At 44.8% G+C, this 20,369-nt stretch overlaps 1 protein-coding gene across 2 annotated transcripts in view; it reads left to right on the forward strand.

The window, feature by feature from the left end:
- The window catches only part of EEFSEC (eukaryotic elongation factor, selenocysteine-tRNA specific), a 200,667-nt gene that overhangs the window by 45,751 nt on the left and 134,547 nt on the right, over positions 1-20,369 (forward strand). For both annotated transcript variants that reach the window (XM_059716048.1, XM_059716050.1), the window contains exons 2-4: positions 8,491-8,698; positions 16,054-16,150; positions 19,513-19,677. In XM_059716048.1, coding sequence (XP_059572031.1) covers positions 8,491-8,698; positions 16,054-16,150; positions 19,513-19,677 — 470 coding nt within the window. The remainder of the gene's footprint in view (positions 1-8,490; positions 8,699-16,053; positions 16,151-19,512; positions 19,678-20,369) is intronic.

The raw sequence follows: 20,369 nt of genomic DNA on the forward strand, positions 1-20,369 counted from the left end.
ATAAGTACACGCTCCAACCATCCCTGTGTGTGCCCTATGCCTCGCAGATGTTCCACTGTGTGTTACCTCTCCGGCCTAGCATACTGGGCACATAGCTGTAGCTCTACCATACTGTCTCGAAGGCGTGCCACCCCTCTCTCACTGGGGTCCCATTCACTTTGCTTGCTCTCACCCAGCCTCTTGCATGCTGCCCTCTCTCCTGGGCCACATTCATAACACCTGGCTTCTCTGGCTTCAGGCTCGTCTCTCAATGCCTCGGTCAGCCCCAGCCCAGTCTGTCGGGTATCTCCCACTACCCTCATCTGAATGTTTGTTGAGTGACTCTGTAACTGTTAGCCTACTTCGCTCCTGGCCCCACACTGGTCTTTCATGCCCCCGCTGGGCCTCTTTCCTCTTCACTATGCCCCTATCTCTCAGGGCCTCTCTATCCATTGCCCCTCTCTCTCAGGGCCTCTACTTGTGCCCCCAGGTTTTACCCTGCTGCCTGGGCATGGCTCCAGTCCATCTTCCAGCCTGGACTCTGCCTCAGGGCTCCTAACTAGCCTGGGCTCCCCCTGCTCTGCTGGAACTACCAGGGATGTAGGGCTGGGGTTATTAGGTGCCCCTTCGTGCCTTTCACTGGGGAGGTAACTGGCTTGGCATTTCCTGGGGGCTCCCACGCCACTAAGAGTCTCATCAGGCCACCCTTCCCCAGCAGGGTGCAGTTTCATGTCTCGCCCAAGACAACAGGAGCCTCCACCTCCTCATAGCTCCTTCCCTTACCTCCAGGTCCCCGAGCAGAGGCTCAATCAGCTGATGTTGCTGCTAGGGCTGTGCAAAGCTTCGGTAGCTGATTCAATTCGGAGGAGATTTGGTCCAATTCGGGGACCGAATCTCTGAATCCGAGTCAAATCAGGAGATTAAGTAAAAGCTCTGAATTGATTTGAAGCATCCAAATCCATTTGGAAAAGCTTTGGAAAAGATTCGGAGATGTGGCCATAGACTAAACAGGCAGCTGACAGCTGCCTTCAGCTGCTAAGTCTGTTGGGGTTGGAGGAGGGAAGAGGCATGAGGGAGGGAGGAATTGGGGCTGGGGCTGGGACAAGCTGCACAGCTGGGGTGGCGGCGCGGGATGTGAGCATGGTAGTGCTGGAGTGGGGGCTCTGCCCTGCTGCCATTTGCCCGGGAGGGTTGGGATGCGGGCGTAGCTTGCTCCCAGGCAGAAAGGGGTAAGCGGCAGCAGGGCATAGACCCCACTCCCAGCTCTGCCGCACTCGCTTCCTGTGCCCTGCGCACCGGCTGGCAAGTGACAACAGGGCAGAGCTCCCGCTCCCAGCACTGATGCGGGCGTGGCAATGACCTGTTTTGCTTGTTCTTTACTCTAGTTTCTGTATGACCTAAGGCTACATGTCCATCATTTATATGTGTCAAGCTGCCTTTGACCTTTTCGCTCAAGCTAAATTTACTTCAACTGCAGATGCTTCTAGTTGCTGGTACTCTACTTATGTCACAGCAGAAACTACATCTTTAGGCACTGCCTAAAATGTTACATGTAAGCCTCAACCCTCTGGCCTAGACCTCTGCTAAGCATGTGTACTACAAACTCCAGACAATGGCAGTTATAAATTATCAACTCTCTGCCAGCTATTCACAGTACAGCACTTTCCAAAGTTTTAAAGCAACTTTACATTGCCAAGGATGTTTTGGACTTGAGTATTTTAAAGTAAGGGATGAGTTTATGTTATTATACTAACATAAGGGATGGTTTAGATCATTTTTCACTTAAAGAACATCTCTAAATTTTCATTCTCCTGTCAATTTCCTGGTAATGATAAATTCTGCTGCCTCCCAGTTTGGCCGGCTGTTTTGCTAGTTTTCTGTCTTGTACTTTGTTGCTAGTCTTGTTCCTTTTTCCCATCTTTGGCTGTCATCCAGAGACTTTGCTCACCTTTTATCATCTTTTATTGTCATTTTTTTGACTTAGTAGATTTCTATTGCTTTACTTTGTTCCCCTTGGTTTGGTTTCTTATCTTGCAATATAATTCCCATCTCTCTCCACCTCTTCCACTTCTTCAAATGAAACTAGTTTCTGTTTCATTTTCTTGTTGCAGACCCATGTCTCTGGGCTGTATGTCATCCCCAGAAGGATACTGGTACTTGACCTTCCATTTTCAGGCTAAGTGGGAAATTATATTTCAGGAATCCTTTTTTCTTTCTTTATATCTTTCTGAATAAGCTCCAACACCTCTCTTTCATGCATGAAATAGCAGCTAGAAGGCTGCAGCATACTTGTTTTTCTAAGATGCTTCTTTTTGATTACTTATACTTTAATTTTAAACTAGTTTGGTCTGACATCTGAAACTGTCCCTAAGAGAAATGTTATATACCATAGTTTCTTGAATCTAAAACAAGAATCCCCCCCTGCCCCATTCAGTATGGGGGGAGGGGGAGGCATGCATCTTGGATTTGAGTACCGGCTTGGAGAAGGCATTGGCTGCGGCTCTGGCCCCAACCCAGAGCTAGAGCTGGAGCACCACCTGCCTGGGGCTAGAGCTGCTGTCACCGCTGCTTCCTGGACTTAGCAGCTGTGGAGTTAGCAGCAGTTGTGGTAGATCTAGGGGTGGGCAGTGGGGTGGCCAGAGTGGGGTCAGAGTTGCTGCTGCTGCTTGTCTAGGGCAGGGGCTGGAGCCCCCATGTGCTCCATTCTCCTGGCTGGAGTCAAGCCACCTGCTTCCTGTGCTGCTGCTTTCCCTGTTGTAGCGGTGGGGGAGTATAATTTAAGATGACCCTCCAGGAGTTAGATTCTGTAAATGGAAAGCTGTAACAAATTTGTAATCTTCCATATATGGAATCTTTATTATTGGGGGGACGTCTTATATTCAAGGTTGTCTTGGATTTGGATAAATATGGGGGGGAGGGCCTTTGTGTTCACTGTGCTTCCTTATATGTGGATCTGTCCTCTGCATGCATCTCTGCTTCATTTGGATTCATCCGTTTGCCTTTGTGATTTGGAGGAACTCTCACATCTCTCTGAGATCGCTTCTCTTATGTGTATTGGACAGTATCCTTTGATAAGCTGAAGCAGCTCAGCAACTATTTATTCCCTTTTTTCCACGGAGTCACTGTGGAAGATGTTTTCTGAATAAATTGTGCAGGTTCTCTTGTGAAATAGCATCACCTTGTTTTATTTTTTGTTTCTGATGTCCCTGCTGCTATGGCAATGATGTTTTCATACATGAATTAAGAGTCTGCTCCAAGTAAGGTTTTATTCTTAGTACACTTATTTGACTTCATCCATACTTTATTTACCTTATTACTTAAATCCTGGGATATGGGAGAAAAGTCCATGTAAACAATATTCTTGTTGACAGAAATTCAGCCTTGTGGAGAGTTGGTTGTTTTGTACCTTGGAGGCTAATTGTTTCTCAGGTTTTTATTACCTGTATGGTATACTAGAGAAGGACATCTCAGTTTTTATATATGATTTGGAGTTCTACTTATTTTTGCTATAAATTAACTGAGCAATCTTACTGGTCATCTTGTCCTGTGTTTCCCATATTACTGTTTTGCTAAATATCTCACTATGATGAAGGGACCACAAGGAGTGAAAGGAACCCTCTGCAGAATGAAACCAAACTGAGAAGTAGGCAGAGGAGTAATATGGGTTTGGAAAGGACACTAGCATGTATTGAGAAGAACTTTTGCAGAATGGTCTAGAGGTGGGAAAGTTGAAGATCTATTATATTTCATTATTTACACTACAACAGTGCCCGTGGGTACCCTCTACTTCAGGAATCGTTTAGTGTTATGGGCTGTGCAAAGTCACGAGACATGCAGAAGGTAGGGTAGCACTTGGAGACTAACTGGTTCAGAGAGGCATGAGATTTCGTAGGCAACAGCTGCCTCGTCAGATGCTACAAAAACATAGCTCATATCAAGAAGAGATTGCTTTCTAAGAAAGGATGCTGCAATTGCTTCATCCTCCCCTTTATGCTGTAATTGCAGTGAAACTTTCTGCTTGCCATTCAGTTTAGATACTCTGCTAGGATGTGTTTACTGTCTTCTGATTACTGCATGTAGTGAATATGTCATTCATTATTAGCTGAGACCAGTTAGCATGCAGAGCAGGGAAAAAGTAAGAAGTACTGCATACATCATGAAGAAGATCCACCAAAGAACTTCTCTTACTTTATGTCTAAGGGATGTCTGTTGTCAGTTCTCCTAGATATTGCAGCCTATGGTATGTCAAATTAGCTGCTGTTCTCAGGAGGCCAGACTCTGATCTTGGTTACTCTATATGGTGTAACTGAGGTTAGAACTTGGGTGTTGTGCGTCTGTTGAAAACTGTGCTTGCCATACCATGGCAGTCACAATAGGTGACCTAAATCATACACCACAGCCATTATTTTGATAGTTATATGACTTAACAGTCTCATTATTAGCTGTCATCATATTTAACTTAACGAATTCCCATTCATTTTAACAGGCATCAGCTGTGTAGCAAGAGTTACTACGCAATAAAGCTTAGTAGAAAACATTAGTGTCATATTACTGTTATATAACCCCCCCCCCCCCCCCCGCTTCACGAACTTACAAATGTAATATTATAATTCTTTCATCTAGAATATTTCCCCCCCCACTTAAAGTATGGAGTTATTCAGGTCTAACAACCCATAGACTTGTATTATTTTTTTTTAACTACACCACTTTTGTGTGAGGTTCATTATCTTCAAGCCCAATTCTGTTTCCCTGAAAAAAAACATTTTTTTCCCATTGTATTTAAAAAAACCCAAACATTTAAAACAGTTGCTGCCATAAACATAGAATATGCATTTGGAGGAACAGTACAAGTTTGTCTTGCACAGTTTTTGAAGTGATTGGTAAAATTCCTGCAGGAACTTCACTACTGCAATAAAGCCCCAGCTGTAGCTTTAAAGGATTCTGCATTCCCTCTTCCAAAATAAAAAGCTTTGATAGGTTGAAAATAGTCATTTATAACTGTTAATTTTTCCTGCTCCGCTTCCCACCCACTCACTCACCCAGGCACTCCATCTCAGAATGATTTTCTATCTGGGGTTCATGGGAATTCTCAACAGGGCTGGCTGTTTCCATGTGATGCTATTGTAAAGATTAAACAAAAAAAGGGGTCACAGGGAGGAAAAGAACCATCACGTTAATTTCTTCTCATCAGAAGTTTTGGTCAAGTGTTAGCGGCATTGAAAACAGAAGTTCTGGATTTGGTAAATAATGACCCTGGTTTGGTCACTTAAATTTGTTTTAGCATTTTTTTTGTTTTATTCCCTCTCCCCCCAAGATTTTTTTTAAAGGCATTGCAGCTCTCTGCTAATTCAGTTTTAGACCTTTTAATGTTTCTAGTGAATCTTGACAATATTAAGGTCTGTTACACATGGCATTTTAACGCTTCATCTGCAAGATACCTTCGGACGCTGTGTTAGAGTAGTGTAACTGATGCACATCTTTGGTTGCTCATCAGCTATGTGTCAGTATTCTAGCCAGAATGAGATAGAAAGGGCCTGAATGTGGGCAGTGCAATGCCCATAGCTCTCTAGTCATCAGAAGATCTGGTTTAAATAAAAACAGTTCTGAAATCTTCACTTAAAATATTCAGAACTTGCAGAACCCAATAGAAATTGAAGGAAAAAAGCAAGGCCCTGTGCTCTTTAGATGCATTTAAATTAAATGTGAGTGACATCCCTCTCATTGAAAGAAAGGGGATGTGGGAAACTGCCTGTATTTATTCAGCTGTTACTGAAATCTACTGTACAGGCTTTAATTAGAAGTAAATGACAACACATTATGGTGTTAAACCAACCTTTGGAAAGTATATGCATTAGGAGTATATGTATTGGGAGATTCCCTCAACCTTTGGAAAGTGTATGCATTAGGAGATTTTAAAACTTGTTTTAAGATATTTAGATTTGATGCAAATGTCTAACTTCTAAATCTAGACTTAAAATTTGGTAGAAGAGGAGAAAGGTCACTCTTCAGTTGCAAAAGCTTTAGATATTTCTTTCCTTAGTCATTTTGTCCTGTGATTGTTTTCCCCCCCCTAGTCCTGTTGGCTTTACCCTGGTTCAAGTTAAGACTAGTGCAGCAGGACTTAATTTTCTTCTTTATGTAGTAGCATCCTTTTAAACAAGTCCTGCTCTGCAAAGTGTTTCTGTTATATTAATTCTGTCTTCAAACCAACCGAGAGCCATAGTTTCCAACCCAGTGAAGATACTGAAAAGTAACCCATGTTGGGTGCTATGATGGGATCAAATGTAGTTTCAATATTATGCTCTTGCATTGTATAAAGGGAATTTAGGTTCTGAAAGCTGACCCATTTTGTGTGTGTCAGTTAAATTATACAATATTGGTTTGTCTCTACAGCAGCATGAAATGCCTACCCTGGTTGTCCTTTGTGGTATAGGACCGGGGGGTAATCAGTAGGCCTGTGTGAAACAGCTAGCATTTGCTTTGGGTTTGGCCAGTTTGCGGGACAGTGATTTGATTTGGTGATTCAAATCACTGTCCCAAATCGATTGGGCCAAATCTGATTCAGACGTTCGGCCTCAGCCGAATCAGTCGAATTACCCTGTCAGTGGCTGCCCTGCCTGACCCCAGCTCCCAGCTATTTGAAAAAAAAAGCCTGGCACTCACTGGCGATCTCTGCTGCCCCATGCTGCGTGGGGGGCTCTGTCATGAGCCCCCATCCCCTGCCTGTTCTCCTGGCCCAAGCTCCCAGCCCTTTAAAAAAATAAATAAAAAGCCCCCAGAAGCCCCGATGGCTTCTGTAGCAGCCGCTGAGTGTGGGGCTTTTTTTCCCTTTCTTCTTCTTCTTAAAGAGCTGGGAGCTGGGGTGGGCAAGGCAGCCATGGCGGGACTGGGGGAGTGGGTGGGGGTTAAGAGGCTCATGGCAAAGCCCCCCATGCAGTGGGGAGCAGCAGAGATCACCCCCTGCCTTGCAGCAGCTGGTTAGTGGGGGCTCTTTTTTTTAAAGCACTGGGAGCTGGGCTGGGCGGGACAGCCATGGTGGGGGCTGGGAGAGTGGGCACAGGTCGGGGGGCACTCTTGGGAGCTGGGGGAGCAGGCAGAGGAAGTGGCCTGGCAGGGGTCCTCCCATAGTTCCCTCCCCCACCCCCTACTTAACGGCACGGAGTCTGGGTCCAGCTCCAGCTCCCTGTGGCAGCAAGCCTGAATCTCTGAAGCTCTCTGAATCTTTTCCGAATCGATCCAGACCTTTTTGGTCTCCTTTTAATTGGATTCGGAGATTCTGCCGCCAAATCAGGCCGAATATCCTCAAAATCAAATCAGCACCCCTCGCAGAGCATGGAGCAGTGGGAGGCAGCAGGGATCGCCCCCTCCCGCCTGACACCCATGTGGCAGCTGTCCTATGGTGCGGGTGCAGCGGGGATTTGCAGGGCACTGTGCACTGTCTGGGAGCTGGGGCTGAGTGGTGCTAGGCTCTGGCTGAGTGCTGGAGTCACCCCAGCTCCCAGACAGCACCCGGCGTCCTGCCAAGCTGCACTGCACCTGTGTGATGTGACAGCTGTTGTGCGGGTGCCAAGTGTGGGGGCGATCCCTAGTGCCCCCCACTGCTGTGAACTGTGGCGGGGGGGGCTCTGCCACAAGCCCTCAGAGGCCCTGATCCCCGCTACTGCAGCTGGGGAGTTACAGGGCTTTTTTATTTTTTATTTTTTTAAGTGCTCAGAGGCTGGGGGTGGGCCAGGGGATGGCAGCCATGGGGGCTTCTCCCACGGCTCCTCTGGCTGTACCTACTTCTGCCCCAGTGCGGGGAGCCACAGGAGAAGTTCCCATGGCTGCCCTGCCTGGCCCCATCCCCCACCCAGCACCAGCCTTCCAGCCCTTTAAAAGGAGGGCTGCTCTTCCCAGGGGCGCTTCTGAAACATCCGAAACATTTCCAAAAAGTTTTGGATGGTTCTGTTTCGTTTCGGAGATGTTTCTGAGCCTTCTGTTTCATTTTGGATTCCGTGTTTTGGGTGCTGAAATGGGCCGAAACACCTCCAAAACAAAACGGCTGCCAAAATTTCGCACAGCCCTAGTAATCAGCATACCTTTCACTATAGCCTATTCATCTGGTTGTGTTGTGTTACCAAACTAGTTGAGACCCATATGCCTTAGGTTTATGCTGCGGTGAAGATCACTTATGCTTTTTCCAAGTTCTTAATGTAAAGCTGTCAATACGGAGCATTAGCTAAACTTTAATAATACCATCAGGTTTCTTTGTATAGGCTCAGTTTTGTTCCATGGCAACTTAAATTTCCCTGTGTCTTCAAGTGACACTGAACAAAGCCATATGTTAGATTTTCACATTGCTTATGCATTTTTATTTATACATACAACATCTATTTATAATGTATACAAATATGGTTTAGATATTTAAAATATGCAAGGTTGTTTTTGTTTTTATTTTTAGAAAAATATTCTGGAAAGGTAGTCTCTAATCCTATAATGCTGACCTAATACTGATTCTGAATTCTCCTCCAGGTGCCCAGATTATTGATTTGATGATGCTTGTAATAGATGTGACAAAAGGGATGCAGACTCAGTCAGCAGAGTGCTTAGTGATTGGACAAATTGCTTGCCAGAAGATGGTAGTAGTTCTGAACAAAATAGATCTCCTTCCAGAGGGGAAGAGACAGGCTGCCATTGAGAAGATGACCAAGAAAATGCAAAAGACCTTGGAAAATACAAAGTAAGTTACCAGATATGTACTTTCATTGTAACAGTTGTTATGCTATGCTTGCCTACCCCTTAACAAACACTCCCAAAGTCTTCAGGGCTGGTCTTTATTAGACTGGACACAGGCACAAAGAGATCATTCACATGGATGACTAGAAAGAGGTTGAGATATTACAAAAATACAAATGCAGCCTTAAATTTTGACCCAAGTAAGATTTGCTTGAGTGATTTTGTTTTTTTGATGCCTAACTTAAGATGCCTCCATAGATGCATGTTTTTTAAGGAGTGGGCACGTGGCTGTCTACTAGCACTGACCACAGCCAGTTAACAAGTTTTAAATACTCCAATCTTTGTCTACATTAGGTACTAACTGATGTTAAAAATATTATTTTGTGTGGTAGCCCAGGGGTGGACAAGCTGTTGGTGCTATGGGCAGCCTCTAAGTGTGGCAAGCAGCAGATTTGAGGAGGGGACAAGCAGCACAGTGGGCAGGTCAGGCAGGGAGCAGAAAACAGAGCAGCACTCGGAAGGTATGGGGCTAATTTGTGGTGTGCCTGCCAGAAAGGTTAGCCACCACTGTGTTAGCTAATGCATTTAGTAAATGCAGCTCACCCCCTTAGTATATGTGCGGCCTTTTGCATTCTACGCTGAATGATGTTGTTACATTTTCCAGCTTTCATTGTAGCCGTTAAGGAACTCAAGGTAGCTTCTTTTTTTCTTTTTTAAGTGTAATGTTATATGATACAAATTACTAAAAAATAAGTTTAGTTAATTGTTTTATATTAATTCAGCTCGTATCAAATAAATTCATAGTCCGCTGTAAGAGGAGACTTTTTCTTTAGCTTATGGGTTTATCACTGACTGCCATATGGAAGCCTTGTCAGCTGCAGAGAATGGGAAAAGAATAGAACGATGGACATCATATAAGGGAGAATATGGGATTTCTGTTTGGAAATTGTATTTGGAATTGGGGTGGTCCTTCTGGTACAATAAAAATAATCTGTTGAATTAAGTAATGCCTATAAGTGGAAAGAGACCCTTAAATATGAATGTAATTTTTCTGTGAGGCCAGAAGATATTTTATAGGGAGAGAAGCTGAAGCACAAATGGGTGAAGCATTTTGCCCAAGGTCGTGCTGCAGAAGGAACTCTGATTCGTAGTTATCCAACTGGTAAATCAAGGCTTGTTTTGCAAGAGTGCCAAGTAGGATCACAAGTAGATTGGGCATATGAAAGTGAGGTTTTTCATCATGCAAGAGGAGCAAGGATAGCTCTGTTGCATAAAGCACCTCATGTTTAACTTATTTTGATGGCAGGATGGTGTCCTTGTTCAGCTAAACAATCTAGAAATCTTACTGTGTTTTATCAGCTTCTCTATTCTTCTGTGGCTTGTTTCCTTTTGATCAGTACAGCATAGAGGTCACTGCCAGAGGAGGCAAACTTCTTACTGTGTACTTAGTGGAGAGACAAAATTCTACAACTTTCAACTCTCCTTCATGGTTGTTGATTGAGGGCAAACAAATATAAAGCCACTTTTTTTCCCCCTGTCATGTAGGATGATAAACTCCTGCCCCACTTCTTTTAACAGACACCTGCAGCTTGATCTGAGAACACTTAAATGCTTTAAATTCCTGTGTCCCTGCCTGAGAGGGTTTTTTTCATAGTTCTACCTTTGCTTCTTCTGTTTGCAGTTAACACAGTGAGACTGCGAAAACTGAGGAATAACCTTAATGTGAAGTTAAAATTTTTACCTTGTGGTTTTCCTATCATTATGTTTTATTACTTACTGCTAAGGTTGTACATATATTATCCTTAAACAGAAATAAAAACTATATTTCAATTTTTGCTTATTTCACTCATTTCTGAAAATAAATTTATACTCAGTGCAGATCAGTAAAATTTGAGAAATTAATGGTTTTTATTAATTTGGCTTTTATCTTCGCAAGCTAATGAAATGCTAGCAAAGTGACATAATAAACCTTTATTTTATTCAATCTGAACTAAGGTGGGGTTACTGCTGCCTTAGTGGTTGCAGATTAAGTCCAAGAGTTTAAGGCAAATACAGGGAAGATGACCTTTCTAGTGACATATTATAAAACAAGGGTGTCAAACTCCGTCTGGCTCCAGAGGCTGGGTGAGTGTTACTGGGCTGGTTTGTGGCCTGGACTGAGATGATACCCCATGCAGCATTCGCAGTGTTGGGTTCAGAACTGCATGCCACGCACAGCATGTGCTGGCCTAAGGGCTTGCTGTGCACGTGGCATGCAGGGCCAACCTGGGGCATATTTTACCTCGCTGTGTAGGCTGGACCTGGTGCTGCAGGCAGGACAAGGGGTTGGTCCAGGGCACTGCATGCAGCCCACACCTTGAACCCCATATGCCATGTGCAGCACTCTGTCTAGTAGGGGTGTGCGAAGCAGGCCCTATTCGATTCGGATTTGGCCCGAATCAGGGACAGTGATTCAATTCATTGATTCAGATCACTGTCCCTGATTTGATTCAGCCAAATCCGAATCTGAATATTTGATGCTGATTTGGACATAGACACAGCTTTAAAAGTTTTTTCTACATACATTGAGGCATGGTTCAGGATTGCTGCGATGCTGGGATGCATGGAGCGTCCCACAGGAGTGTGGGGGGGGCCCTCCACATGCTCGGCAGTGAACCCAGAAGTGGACAGGACGTACTTCCGGGTCTGCTGGGGAGTGTGCTGGGGGATCACGGGTGCCCCCCACCCACCCAGGAGGCACCAAGCCGGAGGGCCATGGCTGGGGGGCCAGCACGCTCCCCGGTGGACTGGGAAGTGGACCAGGAGTGCTTCTGGCCCACTTCCAAGTCTGCTGCCAAGCGTGCTTGGGAGCCCCTCGCGCTTCTGTGGGACACTCTATGCACCCCAGCATCACAGTATTCACAAGCGCCAGCTACCTAGAGGTATGTAGCAAAAACATTCAAAGCTGTGTCTGTGTCCGAATTGCCAAATCTCTCCGAATTGATTTGGAGCATTATGATTTGATTCAGAGAGATTAAAAGGTTCTCTGATTTGATTTGGATTCAGATATTCGGCCACCAAATCAGGCTGAATCTCCACCGAATCAAACCAGAGACCAAAGCTTTGCACAGCCCTGCTGTCTTGCCTGTGTGTGCCCCATGCTGGCCGCACATGCACAGCGAGCCCCAGAGCCAGTGTGTGGTTCTGGACTGGCTGCATTTGCTGCACACCACACGGGGGATCAGTCTGGGATGCATGCTGCATGTTGTGTCCTGCTGGATCTGCACTGCAGTTCAGGTATAGCCCCAGAGCTAGCACATACAGGCCAAGTACAGACAGTCAAAAAGCCAGTCTCTGAATTGATTCAGTCATTGCAGGTTAGTCTAAGCTGCAGAGATTGAACTGATTAGCAAATGAATGCACATTCACTTTTGATTCAGAAGTTGGAGGGGGGGCAGTGACATGCTGGTGCCTTGCCCCTGCCCATTCTGTTGCCCCTCACTGACCAGCCACATCCCACCCCCAGCCCTGCTGCTGCCCCTCACTCCCTGCCCACAGCCCCTGCCAGCCCTGCTAGTGCCCCTCACTCCAGATCCGCAGCCCCTGCCCCCCAGCCTTGCCAGTGCCCCTCATTCCCAACCTGCTACCCAGGCCAAGCAGCTCTTGCATTGTGCACTCGCTCTCTCTTTCTCTATCTCTTGCATGCGTGCCAGAGCCGATGCAGGGAGCAGATGCCCCCAACAGCCAATCGGCTTGCCTGCTGCTCTCATCCTGGAGCAGCCAGACCTAGACAGCAGAAAATCTGGACATTTCCTCTTATTTTAAAAACCCACCCAGATGCAACACAGGGGCCCCAAAAAGAGGACATGTCCAGGAAAATCCAGACATATGGTAACCCTAGCCTGTAGTGGCTCAAGCTAGAAGCATGCTTGCCAGCCACTGCCAAAGGGGAGGGAAAAGAGAAAGCCCTCCAAGACTTTCCTCCCCTCCCTGCTGGCATGGCAGGGGCATGGCTCTGTTGGGGGTGGGGAGCGGCATCAAATTCATAAAACTTGAACAAGAACGGTTCTTTGTAAAACTATAAACTAAGTAGCTATAAACACAGCATGGGCTGTGTGTTCACTTCCTCTTCCTGCTGCCCCTGAGGTCTCTGGGATTTGCAGTTCAGAATCAGAACAAGCAGGACTGTGCAGTCACTACTACTTCCTGCTTCCAGGTGTCTCTGGGATTTGTAGTCCTCAGTATCAGCCAGCAGGAAGTAAGCTGGCAGGGCAGTTCTGTACTTGGGAGAAAGCAAGTTTAACCTCCCCCCTCCGCCCTGGGCCCAGAGCCCAGCCAGGGTTTGCCTGGGGGGCTGGGGTGGAAGACAGTGAGCCAGCCCTCACTGCTCCAGCTAGGGAGCAGAGGGGCAGGGCCAGCCCTGCTTTCTGGAGCAGACAGCCCAGCCCAGCCCAAAGCTGAAAAGCATGCCAGGGGACTCTGATTTAACTAAAAACAGGAAGGGGTTTGGGACAGAAGTTTAATAAACTGGTTTGACCTAAATCAGTTAAGTCTGATACTACATTCAACCAGGTTTATCTTAAACCAGTTTCAGCCATTTTGAAACTGGTTTATGTACACTGAACTTCTGTTCTGTTACAGGTTTAAACCAGTTTCTGATCACTTAAACTGGTTTATGTGTAATTTCGGTCCCTAGCTACAGTGTGTGTTGAGGGGGAAAGGGGGGAGGCACGGCTTGTGCCTGAGGTTAGTCCAGTGACCTATGGACTGATTCATATGGCTCCATAGGTCCTATGTTTGACACTCCTGTTATAAAACATTCAACCACCTAACCATGAAAAGGTTGGTTATGGTCAGATCTGTATTCATAAATCTGAATTTATAAATTTGGAAGGAAACCAGAATCTTTTTACAGGTGCTTCCTTACCCTAAATTCACATGCTGTTTTAACTACTCTTTTCTTGATAGCCTGGGAACACACATAACCCTTTAAAACCCTTTTAGTGTACCATGGGAGTCAGCCAGCTATGTCAAACTGAGAGAGCAGCGGGTTCTAGTTATGATGACATCCTCACTGCAAATGTCCAGGTTGCAGTCCCCTGCTGTTTTAAAGCAGCATCCTCTCAGTTCTAATGCACCAGCTGATTTCAACAGCTGTGGTTCCACCTGCCGAGAGGTGGTCTATCTTAATATTTCTAAAGGAAGCTGTTTGAACTGTGACTTCCAGAATGGCCGTTTACCAGATGTGTCTGTGTATTGCCTACCTGCAGAAAAAAATGTATATTTGGATGTCTGTGCTGTGCTTTATGAAGTTTTTAAAACTATCGCTGTCCTAGGGTTGACCTAAAGTACCAGCCCCACTTTAACGCAGACATACTTTCTGTCTTGACAGCTTCTTTCCTACTCTCAACTCTGAATGATGAAGCAGAGGCGATTGAAGCTGGTTTTGCATTTCCAAGCTACTTTTATATATGAGGAACCTGGTAAAACCATTTGGCAGTTTGCCTTAAGCCTCACATGCTTGTGCATGGTCGTGGGGGAAAGTGAAGGATTTGGAGCCCTTTCCATGCTAAGGCTGGAAACGTGTTACAGCAAATTAAAAATGCATTTGCTAGCATGGTTACATCTCCAGTTGCAGGGTGGACAGAGCCTTAGACCTGGGCAGCATATTACAGCTACTGTCAGGCAACTTTACAGGAATCCAGGTTCCTTGGTCAACTAGCCTTTATTTTTGTCTGGCAGAGGTTGATGTAGTTTGTAGTAAGTCATATGTGTTAGAGAAGCAGCTGGCAACCTTTCAGAACCACAGGCTGGAACAAGCTGGCTCAGCTCTGAGGTGGGTCAGCGTTCTGATCCGGTTGTGGTTTCTTTCCACTCCTCAGCAGCCTCTAGCCCTGGTGCAGCTCGATGCCATCTGGCGCTAGCACAGGTGAAGCCCCCCACTCTGCCAGAACACTGCTGAAGTCCCCCCTGCTCCCCTTTGGCAGTCTGCAATCCAGATTTGGCCATATGTTGCTGACCACTGTGTCAGAGGAAGGCAGTTACATCTGGGCCTCATTATACTCAAATACTTCCAAAAGCAGCACGTGTCACCTCTAGCTTGTCAGTTATATGGGAGACCTGGGAAGGGGACGTGACACCTGTTTCAGTATTGTTTATTCGTTAAAATATGTTGCCCCAAAACGTTGGGAAATTCAGTTATTTTTATCCAAAAGCTAGAATTCTGACTGCATGTCTTTCTCATCCGTGTCTATGGAAGACTCAGCTTTATGGCACATGAGCAAAAAAATGCTATTTATATTGGCTTACTGTTTGATCATTACATGAGTTTCCTTTACAGAAGTTATCATTCTCTCTTTATCAATGCACTATTTTCTCTAGTTCTTGCCCTTTTGAGATTGAAAATCTAAAAATTAGTTAGAAGACAGTAGGGAGAGGGGTAAAAATCACTGACTTTTGGCCCATGTATGTTATATAGTAAATTGAATACTTAGAAAACTGAGCACCTAAATGTTTTTTTCTCTCTCCTGCTTTTATTGTCATGTTTTGCTAACCATTGTGATGCTGGAGGTGTGGGTTGTTTGTTTTAGAGACTCTAGTTTCTTTTAAAAAGTTTGAAAGAGTAGTCATAAGTGAGTTGTTAGCCCAGAAAGCCAATCATTTGCATCTCACAAAGCATAGCGTTCAAAATTAGGTAATGATTGAAAGACTTCTCTATAATAGAGGGCTGAAGAAAATAATTGGTCCAAAGGAAGCATTACATTGAGGGGGTGAATTGGGAAGTAAACTCAAAATTTTGCCTACTTCAGTTAGCAAAAGATGTTCATTAGATGGATATTATCAACATTTGGAGTCAGAGTTCATATTCCCTGATATGAGAAGAAGCAGAGCTCACTTAAGATTTCAGGCTGCCTACACACTCAGACAGGCATCGCTTCACTTCACTGTCCTAACTCTGCTTCACATTTTGAAGCTGCTTCTTGCAACCATGTCATTGAGGAGGGTTGTTTTTTCAATGAAAGTTTAGAATCCAGAGCACAATATGCCAGTCTCCAGGAAGAAAAGGGGCTAACTCACGTAGCCATCACAGAGCAGCCCAATTTGGCTCTTGCTTAAAACTGGTTTAACAGAAATCTTACTCTTTACTGCCTAACCAAATAAGACAGTTAGACAGTAAGTTTTAAAGCTTGAGTAAATTCAAAGGCATCAATAATACAGTCCCAGAAGAAAATGCCCGTAATTAACTATCGCTGAACTAGATAAATCAATAGCCAGGGCAATTTCCTCATCTCTTTTGACAGATGAAGCTTTTGTTATTTTCCCTTCCTTGCATGTGCAAGGGACTTGAAGTCTCATGATGGGATTCTTTTTCTCTTTCAGGTTCCATGGGTGTCCTATTGTTGCGGTGGCAGCTAAACCTGGTGGACCAGAAGCCCCAGAGACTGTGAATCCACTAGGTGTTTCTGAATTAATTGAGGTACATGCCATAAAAAAAGAAGGGCATTGTAGTATACTTCTTGAAGTCTGTTAGTGTTTACTGTAATACCATTTAATACTAATGTACTCATGTATTCACGTGGGAGTTTGAAGGAATCCCATTCTGTGCCTCACATTCTCTTGGAATCCATTCTAATTAAACGGACAAGTCAGGGCTCTGAGGCCTCAGAATTGACTTGTACCATGCTCTGTTTTAGTGCTTATGAACAGCCACTTGCTAACAAGCAACCACTGAACAAGTACCTGGGTTATTATAATAAATTAAATTAAAACATTTGCTAGATCCGTGGAAACTGTCTTTTTATAAATTCCTGAAAAGTTAAATTTAAAAGATCATGATGTTGTCAAGTCAAGCATTTAAAAATCAGAAAGTCTGGGCAGCTTAGCTTAGCCTTCTCTAGCACATGTATTATGAAGCAGTTTTCAGTTATACAATCACATGCTGTTTTTTTCCAAAAGTCTCTGCCTCACTAAGTGCAGAGGATGCATGGTACCTAGTTAATGAGAAGCTAGTCATAGTTTGTTTTAGTCTCATTATTCATTTGGGTCCCCTTGCTTTATTTACCTCATGCTATTTAAAGTCGGTTCAGACAATGATTTGTGTCTGACTTCTTTATGGAACTCATCATTATTGCATCTTGAGGGTTCACTGTTGTTGGAAGCCCATTTTAAGCTGCTTGGGATCTGATTTTTCAATAGGAAGGCAGGGTAGATTTGCACCTTATAGACTAACCATAGTAGATAGTGATATACAGCAAAAGCTGTGTTAACCGGCACTTTATTAGCTGGAAAACTCTATTAGCCGGCATCCGAGGGACCCAGCAAAAGCAAAAACAGAAGTACCACTTTTGGGTTTCACCGCTGCGAGCAGAGTTTTTCTTTGCCATTTCTTCAGCCCATGGCCCAGGGCAAAGTAGCCTGCGCAGGGCCCTCTTCCCTGTCCCCCAGCACACTGACGCTGGGGAGTGCACCAGAGGGTGCACATTTGATTAACCAGAATATTTGATTAAGCGGCATCTCCCATTCCCAGGGGATGCCGGATAACGGAGCTTTTACTGTATATAGCTCAAGCTTTTGGGAACCGAAGCTCCGCTGGGGTCATGCAATGCCTCCAGTTGAAACTGTGAATGCTCACCACCTCTGCTAATCACACCACAGGATATCTATCTGGGCACTCTGAAAGTCAGGAATAGTCAGGGATTGTCTGAAAAGTTTGCCTTAGGTGACTTGTCTAGTAGGGGTGTGCGAAACAGGCCGTGTTCAGTTCGGATTTGGATTTGGCCTGAATCGGGGACAGTGATTCGATCTGTTGGTTCGGATGACTGTCCCCCATTTGATTCAGCAGAATCTGAAGATCCAATGCTGATTCGGAGAGTCAGCAATTTGGCCATAGACACAGCTTTAAATGTTTTTTCTATATACCTTGAGGTACCAGGCATGGGTCATGAACGTGCGATGCTGGGGCGGATGGAGCGACTCACAGGAGTGTGGGGGAGGCCCCCGCGTGCTCGGTGGTGGACCCGAAGTGGACTGGATTTACTTCTGGTCCACTTGTGAGCCTGCCGGGGAGCATGCTGGGGGCCCCTCCACAACCCCTCTGGCTTGGCAATTGGCTGTGTGGGGACCCCAGGTGCCCCCCCAGACCCAGGAGCCACCAGTCACCGAGTTGGGGGCGGGCCCCTAGCGTGCTCCCTAGTGGACCCAGAAGTGGACCAGAAGTACTTCTGGTCCACTTCCGGGTCGCTGGTGAGCACGTTGGGGACCCCCTCTTGTTCCCGTGGGATGCTTCATCCGCCCCAGCATCGCAGCATTCGTGAACCACCTGGTACCTCGAGGCATGTTAAAAAAACAAACAAACCCCACAAACAAGCCCCCCCTCCCACTCCCCCCCCCCAAATTTAAAGCTGTGTATATGTCCAAATTGCTGAATGTTTCTGAATCGGAGGGTTTTGATTTGATTCGGAGAGAGTAAAGGGTCTCCTGATTTAGATTTGGATTCGGAGATTCGGCCACTGAATCGGGTCGAATCTCCACCAGATCGAATCAGGGTCCGAAGCTTTGCACAGCTCTGTTGTCTAGCAGCACTTAGTTACACTGTGGCAAAAGCTGAGATAGAATCAAGTTTCTTTTGGGAAGCATTTAACTGATTTAACCACGTTCTCTTGTGTAATCATCTACCTCATTCATTACACAACTTCCCCTCCCTGCATAAAATGAAGGAGACTCCTGCAGACAATTCTGCTTTGCTGCACAGCTGTGATTTATTCCTAGGATAGATCCTTCCTGGCAAAAATTGTGCAGAAGAGCAAAAGGTGTATTCCTGACAGACAAGCCACTTCCATAGTGTTAAAAAGGTTGTTGGCAAAGGACACACCCACATTACAAACCAAACTGCATTATTTGGGCATAACTGCTGCTCGAGGAAGTCCTACTAGTATTGGAAGAGCAGGCAAGTGCTGTTCCAGTTATTGGCCTATCCTCCATTCTTTCACATGAGCAACTCAGTCATGACTGGCCATCCCTGTCTTTGTAGCCTTTTATAAGCAGGTACTAACAGCAGTTCCTGTGATGGGGAGAAGGATCAAAGAATTCTTTTCTCTTTGGACTTGAGACAAGATTTGAACTAGTTCACCTGAACTAATATTAGCTAGGTGGCCACAGGCAACAATAATTAATGTCTTCTCTCCTTTCTGATATATGTTTTAACAACTATTTTACTTGTTTGCAATGCAGTGAAATTTTAGTCATGGTAAAATCTTAACCGGATCTGGATGAAGATGTTACTTTTGAGAGACAGCTATTTTTATCCTTTAAAAAATGTTAATGTAAATCTTAAAGTCTGATTTGAAATCTTGCCTATTGGCAGTTTGATATTTCTTCCAGGATAGAAACAGGGATGGGTTTTCTTGAGCATTTAAAAATCTTTGAAGAAGTCACTGTTCTTGAAATCAGAGCAGCGAGAATAGTAAAGTGCAGCATAAAATTGCACTGTTTTGTTTTTTTAAGTCTAGGAGAGCAAGTTTTTTGTTTTATTCATCCTGTCTTGCTTCACTGTTTATACTGAGTTTGCAGCAACTTTATCTCAACCCAGTTTTGCTAACCAAGCTGAATGTGCAGCCCAAAATCTTTCTAAGGCAGAAAATCAAACTCATCCTGCTGCAAAGTGTACCTCTCCTCTATAATGTGCCCAGTTAATTTGACATTGGTCCGTTCCAAGCTTGTCTGGGGACTCCTTAAATCAGTAAAACTGTAAACTAGTTGAATCTATCCTTGGCCTTCCACTCTTTCATTCCTTTCATGACATTTCACCTATACATGGTGCTGCTTTTGTCTGTCTTTCAGGTCCTGAAGTCTCAGGCTTACCTGCCATCAAGAGATCCCTCTGGACCCTTCCTTATGGCAGTTGATCACTGTTTCTCTATCAAGGGTCAAGGCACAGTGATGACAGGGACTATTCTTACTGGCTCTGTTAGCCTAGGTGATAATGTGGAGATTCCCGCCCTGAAGGTGAGTGTCTCATTTCCACCCTTCCCATCTCCCAGTTCCACAACAGAGAGGGGGATGGACGGACGACTCTCAATAAGGAAAAAACATACCCTTTTCTCTTTAATTTGTCCTTTTATTTCCTAAGTTTCCTCTTTACATGTTGCTTGGGAACAGCCCAGCCTGAACAGGCAAATAAGTTGGAAACAGAATTAATCATTTTGTGAAAGCAGTGCAACTTGTAACATGGTGTTGTCAAAAGCCTTGTTGTTTCACTTGTAAGGGAAAAGGAAAGCCAAAGGCAAGATTTAAATTTTGAGGTTTGGGAAAGAGAAGAGCATATTTAATAATACAGGGCAGCCCAAAAAAGTCAAACCTCCACACTCGCATGACACTAAGTTTAAGTAGGTAGAATGGGACTGAGAAGGCTGAGGTTATTGCACATTAGCTGTACAACCTCAGGGAGGCGAAGGGAGTGCACTTGAATCTGTATCCTAAGGTAGGAGTGTCTGAAGATCCAGCAGTGTGCTCTGGACTTGAGTGTATTCAGGGTAATTGGGTACTGTAGAAATTAAGTGCTTTTTATAATAATTTGAGTTGACAGTTTGTTTCTTTCCTGCAAATTATTGTTCTGATAGCAGAATTAAATAACAGAGGTACACATGTATAATATAGTCAGTAGCATAAAGCAAAATTATAGGAAGGGAGAGGGGGAG

This window comes from Alligator mississippiensis, chromosome 12, assembly GCF_030867095.1.
Source record: "Alligator mississippiensis isolate rAllMis1 chromosome 12, rAllMis1, whole genome shotgun sequence".
Lineage (NCBI taxonomy): Eukaryota > Metazoa > Chordata > Crocodylia > Alligatoridae > Alligator > Alligator mississippiensis.